This window comes from Oncorhynchus keta, chromosome 21 (genome assembly GCF_023373465.1).
Source record: "Oncorhynchus keta strain PuntledgeMale-10-30-2019 chromosome 21, Oket_V2, whole genome shotgun sequence".
NCBI classification, from domain to species: Eukaryota; Metazoa; Chordata; class Actinopteri; order Salmoniformes; family Salmonidae; genus Oncorhynchus; species Oncorhynchus keta.
In genome coordinates this window covers 18,688,431-18,699,230 of record NC_068441.1, presented here as the reverse complement: position 1 = coordinate 18,699,230, position 10,800 = coordinate 18,688,431, and the positions used below count along the sequence as shown (strand labels likewise).

The following is a 10,800-nucleotide window of genomic DNA, read 5'->3' as shown; positions in this document are numbered from 1 at the left end:
ATTGACTGTTCAACATGCGCCGCATGCAATACACACAAACATATTATCGTTGCCCTTGTGTCAGCGAGCTATTTGCAACCTATATTTTAAAGTTTAAAGACGAATTACCCACATTGCCTCAAGTTTAATAATGCCAATAGATATATTAACTTGGCTTTATGATTCTTGCCATTGTCATAATAGCCCACGTTTCATTAAAATACGCACATTTGTCGATTATTCAAACCAAGTTGGACTTAGATGGTCTTACAACTGGATACATTACACTGCATCAAATCCATTTCAGACGAAATGCGAAGTGGGGGCTCAGGAGGGGATTGAGTGAAGTTTTTCCCCCATATCCTGGTGTAACCTCAATTTCTACAGGCTTGCTTGGGAAAACGGGCAAAGAGACAGACGGGGAGAGATGCACACATTGACATTGCTACTTGCAGCACTGCATACGACTAGTAAAAGTGGTAACTAGGGGAGCATGACTTAACTAGTTGTGGTGAAAATTATGGGATGGATTGTCATGGCAACAGACCAGACGTCACAATCTGGGCATGTGTGTTCCAGTTTTGTCTCTTTCTTATTTTCAGACTGGAGGACTTGGATAGAGAAGAGTGTAAAAGGAAATACATGTTTTCCTACAAAAAGAGGGAAGTCATCATTCTTGAAAATATACAGACATACATTTTATTTACACAAGACCCAAATAATTATTTTCGGGGAGGCAATACGAGGTGAACAGTGGCGTTTTGAGGGTTAACTTTCAGTTAATTCTCAGGCAAGAGGTTTTTTGGTATGCGATAAAGATGCCTGGGTCGTTAAGCAATGAAGACGAGGGACAAGAGGACATGGATTTTGAAGACGAAATACCAGGTGAGCGAGTGAAGTAAGGTGGGGGGAGTTTCTGCCCGTCAGATATTTTGCGCTGCTACGCCTAGTTGAATGCGGGAAAAGGGCTTGTCGTACTGTACGTTATAGGAGACAAGAGGGGTGGGGTGCAGTAAGCGTTTCAATTTTTGCACAACCCGTTGTTTTCCTCAGGGGCACATGTCCGCACTTGTCGCCAATGTGTCATCTTCAAATATGATATAGATAGACGAATGAAAAGCCACCATCTGTGGTACTGAAATGAGCCGGTCCGAGAAAAGGGGGACAGCCTACAATCCGTGCATTCTCGAGATTTATTTTGATTAAAAGCTCAGATGTTAGGCCACCGATCTCCATTTGACTTTGATTGCGATCAGCATATATCCTACATTTTTCTTATTAGAATTAGGCACATGCACACCATTTTATTTGTGCTGTTTTGAGGGTGCGCCCTTTTACTTTGCTGTTAGGCAACAATATAATATATTTGTGTGTTTCCATTTGAGGTCAGAAGTTTCACCTCACATGTTGTGCGACAACTAAATAAAAGGTATACGTTATTACGAAATGAATGTCCATAGACTGTCCAACTCTCCCTGGTGATGCACCATCATCAAAATTGAACAGCTGTGTCCCAATTGTTTTGAAGCTCTTGTCCAATTGATTCGGTAGTGGCCACAAATGTGCTAGGCTGTGACTGAACCCACGTGTACCAGGAAAACACTGGTTAGGGCAACTGTCCTGTTGATAAGTCAAGTGAAATCAAACTGATTGTGGCTGTCAACCAGCACAATGGGTTGATACTCTCCACACATCCATCATGCTAGTTAATTGCACATGCCATTTTCCACAATGGTGTCTTTGTTACTGCACATTTGAGTTATTTAGCAGATACCCTCATCCAGAGCGATTTACAGTAGTGAATTAATCCAGTTTTATACCTTTTCATACTGGTTCACTGTGGGACTCAAACCCACAACCCTGGTTTTGCAAGCACCATGCTCTGCCAACTGAGCCATGCAGGACTACTGCTGTGTCAGTTTTTCACAGAATATGACTGTGAAACAAAACTAATAGGCCTGCACATGTTAATGCACTCAAGACCACGTGAATCCTCCAAAGTTAGAATGGTGAGAGCATGGTGGATGAAATCTGTAAACCCATCAACTCATGTGGTCATCTGCAACAGGACATGCCTCTTATTTACACTGCTAGTTAAAGAGGGTGTCTATGTGGCCCCTGAGCCTGGTTCATAAATCTCTCCATCCATGACTGTCAACCAGGTCATACATCTCTGGGGAGCCAGTTGCTGAGCCAGGGGTGAGTTGATGAAGTGCCCTACAGCAAGTCAGGAGCCTGCCTTTTTATACTACCATGTCAGTTCAGTAAATAGAATAAAACATTCATAGTTTTCTCATCCAGCTAGTGCCAGGCCCCAGATGATTTACTCCTGGATTAGCAGCCAGGGCAGACCAATATGCCCTCCTGCCCTCATAGCATTTGCATTAGCCTATTAGTGTGAAATGGTTGGCTGGTTATGGCACCAGTTTATCATGGTGCAAAAATGACATCGCGTTAGGCCCACCTTTGTAATGTATTGTTTTGTATGTTAAGTATTTTGCTTGAATTTCATGTTGTTTGCGTGTAAGAGTTTTATGCACTGTGGATAGTTGGGGGTTTGCATTTAGCCTGTCATTAATACCAAAATGCCTGTGTCTGAGCTTCTTTCTGATAGTAGCCTATGGAATTAATACATGTACATTATTATGTTGCATTTATTTAAAAAAGTTTCCAACAACATTTCTGACTTTGGAACATACAGAAAAGGTTAATGAATGTAGTCATGGGTGTTATGGAGCAAACCGACTCACAAAGTAACTTTTTTTGTGTTGGTACAATTTAGTAAAGAACTGGATCTTTAGAAGGGGGGGAGAGCTCTGTGATTTCAGTACATGCAGTCTGACAGCTGCAACCTGAGGGATAAAGCAATGCATATCCCCAATAAGCAACAACTAGTGGTTAAAAAGGGAGGTAAAATTGCATACAAATAGCTATGGAATGTGTTAATAAATAAATCTTGCTCCTATTATGTTCCAGTTGGTTCTTCATATGTTTTAGATTTATTTTCTCTGAGTGTATCAATCAGTTCTGTTCTATAATTGTGCATATAGCATCTTCCTAACCATGCATGTGCCTGATGCTTTGATGAGAATGTTCTTCATATAGACCCAGCCAAGCTTGACAGCAGTCTAATGAACTTCAGGATTGGCAAGGGCCCTCCACAAGCCATGGAGGGAGAGCTGAGGACCCACAGTACAGTAGCTTCTACTGTTTGCTGTCACAGCCATACACTCCACCACTCACTGCCTCAAACTCATTGTTGTCCTTCCCATTGTCCTGTTCTTGGTCATGTCACTAGCGCTGTCCCCCTGTCTCAGTTTTACCTTTTGCTACTGCCTCTGACATTTCTCTTTGTCTTGTTTCCTTTTGAAATTGTTTCGTCCTTCAATGAAATTGAAAGATTAGCATGGGCTTTTGTGTGCCTACTAAATTCATCCCTGATTGGTGGGGGCTATTTCTGGAGACTCCAATGTGAAAGCTGACACCATTTTTGACCATCTGTGTGTGTGCGTGTGTGTAATGCTTACCCAAGTAAATGTGTTTTATGTGTTTACTCTGTCACACTTGTTACCACTGCATTTTTGTTCAACTGCACATGTATGTTCTAATTACACTGTCATAATAATATACTGTGATCTCATAATATTTATGGTGCATGAAAAAGAATAGCAAATCACAAAGGAGCTGTAATGTTACATCAGCTGCCAGATTATACCCTGCCACCACCAGGCTTCTGCTGACTTTCCCGAAACTGACCCACAGTACAGCTATCTCACTCATACACCATCACTCTGTACCCTTAGATCGAGACTGCACTGCCGCCATTTATTACCACTAACTCCCAAGACCCAGGAGCAGGAAAGTGAGCTCACAGTCAATGACTACTACTCTGATTCTATCATGAAGTCATACAGTCCACAATTCAGAATGCTACACTATAACAGCATTTCCGCTACTAGAAAGACCAACATCAAATCAAATCAAATGTTATTGCTCACATACACATGGTTAGCAGATGTTATTGCTAGTGTAGCGAAATGCTTATGCTTCTAGATTCGACAGTGCAGCAGTATCTAACGGGTAATATCTAACAATTCCTCAACAAAACTTAATACACAAAATCTAGTAAAGGAATGGGATGAGAATATATACGTATAAAATATACGGCTGAGCAGTGACAGAGCGGCTAAGATGCAATAGATAGAAAGGGATACAGTATACATTATATACAGTGAGGGAAAAAAGTATTTGATCCCCTGCTGATTTTGTACACTTGCCCACTGACAAAGAAATGATCAGTCTATAATTTTAATGGTAGGTTTATTTGAGCAGTGAGAGACAGCATAACAAAAACAAAAACCAGAAAACCACATGTCAGAAATGTTATAAATTTATTTGCATTTTAATGAGGAAAATAAGTATTTGACCCCTCAGCAAAACATGACTTAGTACTTGGTGGCAAAATCCTTTTTGGCAATCACAGAGGTCAGACGTTTCTTGTAGTTGGCCACCAGGTTTGCACACATCTCAGGAGGGATTTTGTCCCACTCCTCTTTGCAGATCTTCTCCAAGTCGTTAAGGTTTCGAGGCTGACGTTTGACAACTCAAACCTTCAGCTCCCTCCACAGATTTTCTATGGGATTAAGGTCTGGAGACTGGCTAGGCCACTCCAGGACCTTAATTTGCTTCTTATTGAGCCACTCCTTTGTTGACTTGGCCGTGTGTTTTGGGTCATTGTCATGCTGGAGTACCCATCCACGACCCATTTTCAATGCCCTGGCTGAGGGAAGGAGGTTCTAACCCAAGATTTGACGGTACATGGCCCGTCCATCGTCCCTTTGATGCAGTGAAGTTGTCCTGTCCCCTTAGCAGAAAACCACCCCCAAAGCATAATGTTTCCACCTCCATGTTTGACGGGGTGGATGGTGTTCTTTGGGTCATAGGCAGCATTCCTCCTCCTCCAAACACGGTGAGTTGAATTGATGCCAAAGAGCTGCATTTTGGTCTCATCTGACCACAACACTTTCACCCAGTTGTCCTCTGAATCATTCAGATGTTCATTGGCAAACTTCAGACGGGCATGTATAGGTGCTTTCTTGAGCAGGGGGACCTTGCGGGCGCTGCAGGATTTCAGTCCTTCACGGCGTAGTGTGTTACCAATTGTTTTCTTGGTGACTATGGTCCCAGCTGCCTTGAGATCATTGACAAGATCCTCCCGTGTAGTTCTGGGCTGATTGCTCACCGGTCTCATGATCATTGCAACTCCACAAGGTCAGATCTTGCATGGAGCCCAAGGCCGAGGGAGATTGACAGTTCTCTTGTGTTTCTTCCATTTGCGAATAGTCGCACCAACTGTTGTCACCTGGTCTTGTAGCCCATTCCAGCCTTGTGTAGATCTACAATCGAGTCCCTGACATCCTTGGAGAGCTCTTTGGTCTTGGCCATGGTGGAGAGTTTGGAATCTGATTGATTGATTGCTTCTGTGGACAGGTGTCTTTTATACAGGAAACAAACTGAGATTAGGAGCACTCCCTTTAAGAGTGTGCTCCTAATCTCACGTCGTTACCTGTATAAAAGACACCTGGGAGCCAGAAATCTTTCTGATTGAGAGGGGGTCAAATACTTATTTCCCTCATTAAAATGAAAATCAATTTATAACATTTTTGACATGCGTTTTTCTGGATTTTGTTGTTGTTATTGTGTCTCTCACTGTTCAAATAAACCTACCATCAAAAGTATAGACTGATAATTTGTCAGTGGGCAAATGTACAAAATCAGTAGGGGATCAAATACTTTTTTTTTCTCTCACTGTACATATGAGATGAGTAATGTAAGATATGTAAACATTCTTGAAGTGGCATTATTAAGGTGACTAGTGTTCCATTTATTAAAGTGGCCAATGATATCAAGTCTGTAGGTAGGCAGCCGCCTCTCTGTGCTAGTGGTGGCTGTTTTACAATCTGATGGCCTTGAGATCAAAGCTGTTTTTTTACTCCAAGCTTTGGAGTAAATGCGTGTGAGGGTGCCTTTGTGTGTCCTAAGACATAAGTAGAGTGAGCTATAAACACCCTCTCAATGATGGGAGAAGCCTGAAGTCACTCTCTTCACATTTGCGGTCAGTGCACCATTAACTGGGTATTTCCATAAGGAGCCTGTCAGAGAGAGTGGCCTAATGTGTGTTCCTGTAAATGCTGGACTTCTCAGGAATGAGAGGGTCATGAATCTCCCTTCTAATGGAGCGGTCCGGTGGCCAAGACCTTGCAAGAAGGTCAGAGCGGTGCTGCCTGCCCGACGTCCACGCTTCAATGTGGGCACAGTGTGCCAAGTGAGGCTGCAGTCTAGTTCAAACGGGTCCTGGTGCCAGCTGTCCTTTGCCACATGCCACAGTGATCCCCCTCATCACCCGGTATGAAGCAGCCACCTCTGGAAGACATCACAGAGCATTAGAACAATAGCTGCCAGAACGCCAGAGGCTTCTCTCTGGGATCACACACTTAGATGTGGTGCCTTAAATACATTTTTACATGTGCAGACATAATGTGTTTTTCTCAATTGCATTGATGGTAGTGGCCATTTCTGGTAAACTTGGTGGTAAATAATGGCGGGTTTCACATATCAGCAAGGAGGAGAATTAGATGTCTTGAGATGGAAACAGCAGATTTTCGCTCTCAACCTTCCTGTAGGTCTTAAATAAACAACTGCATTTCTTGTCATCTCAGCCAATTTTATCATGAGTGCATTTGAAAGAGCTGTAGCATTAGCTGAGTTGTCGTAATGATGACATGCCTGGCAGGCTGCAAAAAGATTTGATTTAACACTTAATTTTTTCTCTCTCAAAAGATAGTTAAAATTATTGACACCCCTGTTTTCAATACATTTCAATACCTCACTTTGCGAGGATAACAGCACTGAGCCTTTTTCTAAAATGTTTTATGAGTTGAAGAACACATTGGGTAGGGATCTTAGACCATTCCTCCATACAGAAACATTCCAGATCCTTGATATCCTTTGTTTGTGATTATGGACTGTCATCTTTAATTCAAACCACAGGTTTTCAATGGGGTTCAAGTCCGGAGACTGAGATGGAAGATCCATTTGCGGCCAAGTTTTAGCCTACTGGCAGAGGCACCCGGGTTTTTGGATAAATTGTCCTGGTATTGGGTAAAGTTCATGATACCATTGACTTTAACAAGGGCTCGAGGACCAGTGACGCAAACCAGCCCCCATAACATCAAAGATCCACCACCATATTTTACAATAGGTATGGGGTAATTCTCTGCATCCTTATTTGAGGCCACTCAACACTGTTGTGCACTCTTGGCATTCTCTCAACCAGCTTCATGAGGAATGCTTTCCAACAGTCTTGAAGGAGTTCCCACATATGCTGAGCACTTGTTGGCTGATTTTCTTTCACTCTGCGGTCCAACTCATCCCACACCATCTCAATTGGGTTGAGGTTGGGTGATTGCGGAGGCCAGGTCATCTGATGCAGCACTGCATCACTCTCCTTGCCTCTCCTGCATCACAGCCTGGAGGTGTGCTGAAAAACAAACGATAGTCCCACTAAGCGCAAACCAGATGGGATGGCGTATCGCTGCAGAATGCTGCGGTAGCCATGCTGGTTAAGTGTGCTTTGAATTCTAAATAAATCCTATTTATTTCCTGTGATGGTCCTCATGAGAGCCAGTTTCATCATAGCGCTTGATGGTTTTTGCGACTGCACTGGAATACACTTTCAAAGTTATTTGATCTTCATGTCTTAAAGTAATGACGGACTGTCATTTCTCTTTGCTTATTTGAGCTGTTCTTGCCATAATATGGACTTGGTCTTTTACCAAATAGGGCTATTTTCTCTATACCACCCCTATCTTGTAAATACAACTGGCTCAAATGCATCAAGAAGGAAAGAAATTCCACAAATTAACTTTTAACAAGGCACACCTGTTAATTTAAATGCATTCCAGTTGACTTCCCAAGCTGGTTGAGAGAATGCCAAGAGTGTGCAAAGCTGTCATAAAGGCAAAGGGTCGTTAATTTGAAGAATCTCAAATATATTTTGATTTGTTTAACACTTTTTTGGTTACTACATCAAATCCCAAATCAAATCAAATCAAATTTTATTTGTCACATACACATGGTTAGCAGATGTTAAATGCGAGTGTAGCGAAATGCTTGTGCTTCTAGTTCCGACAATGCAGTGATAACCAACAAGTAATCTAACTAACAATTCCAAAACTACTGTCTTATACACAGTGTAAGGGGATAAGGAACATGTACATAAGGATATATGAATGAGTGATGGTACAGAGCAGCATACAGTAGATGGTATCGAGTACAGTATATACATATGAGATGAGTGTGTAGACAAAGTAAACAAAGTGGCATAGTTAAAGTGGCTAGTGATACATGTGTTACATAAGGATGCAGTCGATGATGTAGAGTACAGTATATACATATGCATATGAGATGAATAATGTAGGGTAAGTAACATTATATAAGGTAGCATTGTTTAAAGTGGCTAGTGATATATTTACATAATTCCCATCAATTCCCATTATTAAAATGGCTGGAGTTGGGTCAGTGTCAATGACAGTGTGTTGGCAGCAGCCACTCACTGTTAGTGGTGGCTGTTTAACAGTCTGATGGCCTTGAGATAGAAGCTGTTTTTCAGTCTCTCGGTCCCAGCTTTGATGCACCTGTACTGACCTCGCCTTCTGGATGATAGCGGGGTGAACAGGCAGTGGTTCGGGTGGTTGATGTCCTTGATGATCTTTATGGCCTTCCTGTAACAACGGGTGGTGTAGGTGTCCTGGAGGGCAGGTAGTTTGCCCCCGGTGATGCGTTGTGCAGTCCTCACTACCCTCTGGAGAGCCTTACGGTTGAGGGCGGAGCAGTTGCCGTACCAGGCGGATGATTCCATATGTGTTATTTCATAGTTTTGATGTCTTCACTATTATTCTACAACATAGAAAATAGTAAAAATAAAGAAAAACCCTGGAATGAGTAGGTGTGTCCAAACTTTTGACTGGTGTTGTCACATGCACCAAATATAACTGGCGTTTTACCATGAAACACTTGCTTACGAGCCCTTCCCAAAATAATAATCCAAATAAAATAGTAACACAAGAATAATACCAATAAATACATGAGAATGGAACTATATACAGGGAGTACAAGTACCAGATCATTGTGCAGAGGTATGAGCTATTTGAGGTAGATATGTACATAAAGGCACTCACGCTGGTACTGGTGCCAAGTGCCCCTAAGCCACTACTGTTTCTCCTTGAAATTAGAGAATAGTCCAAGAAACCAAATATTGTACAGTAAAGTGACTAGCCATCAGGAAAGATAATGAAATATAGAGTGAAATACTTCAACTATGACAGACAAAATGAGAAAAAAAAATCCAGAAAATCACATTGTAGGATTTTTAATGAATTTATTTGCAAATTATGGTGGAAAATAAGTATTTGGTCACCTACAAACAAGCAAGATTTCTGGCTCTCACAGACCTGTTTTCTCCTCTTTAAGAGGCTCCTCTGTCCTCCACTCGTTACCTGTATTAATGGCACCTGTTTGAACTTGTTATCAGTATAAAAGACACCTGTCCACAACCTCAAACAGTCACACTCCAAACTCCACTATGGCCAAGACCAAAGAGCTGTCAAAGGACACCAGAAACAAAATTGTAGACCTGCACCAGGCTGGGAAGACTGAATCTGCAATAGGTAAGCAGCTTGGTTTGAAGAAATCAACTGTGGGAGCAATTATTAGGAAATGGAAGACATACAAGACCACTGATAATCTCCCTCGATCTGGGGCTCTACGCAAGATCTCACCCGTGGGGTCAAAATTATCACAAGAACGGTGAGCACAAATCCCAGAAACACACGGGGGGACCTAGTGAATGACCCACAGAGAGCTGGGACCAAAAGTAACAAAGCCCTACCATCAGTAACACACTACGCCGCCAGGGACTCAAATCCTGCAGTGCCAGACGTGTCCCCGTGCTTAAGCCAGTATATGTCCAGGCCCATCTGAAGTTTGCTAGAGAGCATTTGGATGATCCAGAAGAAGATTGGGAGAATGTCATATGGTCAGATGAAACCAAAATAGAACTTTTTGATAAAAACTCAACTCGTTGTGTTTGGAAGACAAAGAATGCTGAGTTGCATCCAAAGAACACCATCCACCTGGAGGTGGAAACATCATGCTTTGGGGCTATTTTTCTGCAAAGTGACCAGGACGACTGATCCGTGTAAAGGAAAGAATGAATGGGGCCATATATTGTGAGAATTTGAGTGAAAACCTCCTTCCATCAGCAAGGGCATTGAAGATGAAACGTGGCTGGGTCTTTCAGCATGACAATGATCCCAAACACACCACCCGGGCAACGAAGGAGTGGCTTCGTAAGAAGCATTTCAAGGTCCTGGAGTGGCCTAGCCAGTCTCCAGATCTCAACCCCATAGAAAATCTTTGGAGGGAGTTGAAAGTCCGTTTACCCAGCAACAGCCCCAAAACATCACTGCTCTAGAGGAGATCTGCATGGAGGAATGGGCCAAAATACCAGCAACAGTGTGTGAAAACCTTGTGAAGACTTACAGAAAACGTTTGACCTCTATCATTGCCAACAAAGGTTATATAACAAAGTATTGAGATAAACTTCTGTTATTGACCAAATACTTATTTTCCACCATAATTTGCAAATAAATTCATTAAAATTCCTACAATGTGATTTTCTGTTTTTTTTTCTTCTCATTTTGTCTGTCATAGTTGAAGTATACCTATGATGAAAATTACAGGCCTCTCTCATCTTTTTAA

General features: G+C 42.1%; 1 protein-coding gene across 5 annotated transcripts in view; it reads left to right on the top strand.

Annotated features, from left to right (window-relative positions):
- Positions 1-338: 338 nt before the first annotated feature.
- Positions 339-10,800, top strand: part of LOC118400214 (chromodomain-helicase-DNA-binding protein 5-like) — a 39,122-nt gene continuing 28,660 nt past the window's right edge. For 3 of the 5 annotated variants that reach the window (XM_035796850.2, XM_035796851.2, XM_035796849.2), the window contains exon 1: positions 339-864. In XM_035796850.2, coding sequence (XP_035652743.2) covers positions 798-864 — 67 coding nt within the window. In that variant the 5' untranslated portion in view covers positions 339-797. The remainder of the gene's footprint in view (positions 865-10,800) is intronic. The other 2 variants (XM_052473407.1, XM_035796852.2) reach the window with 1 other exon arrangement.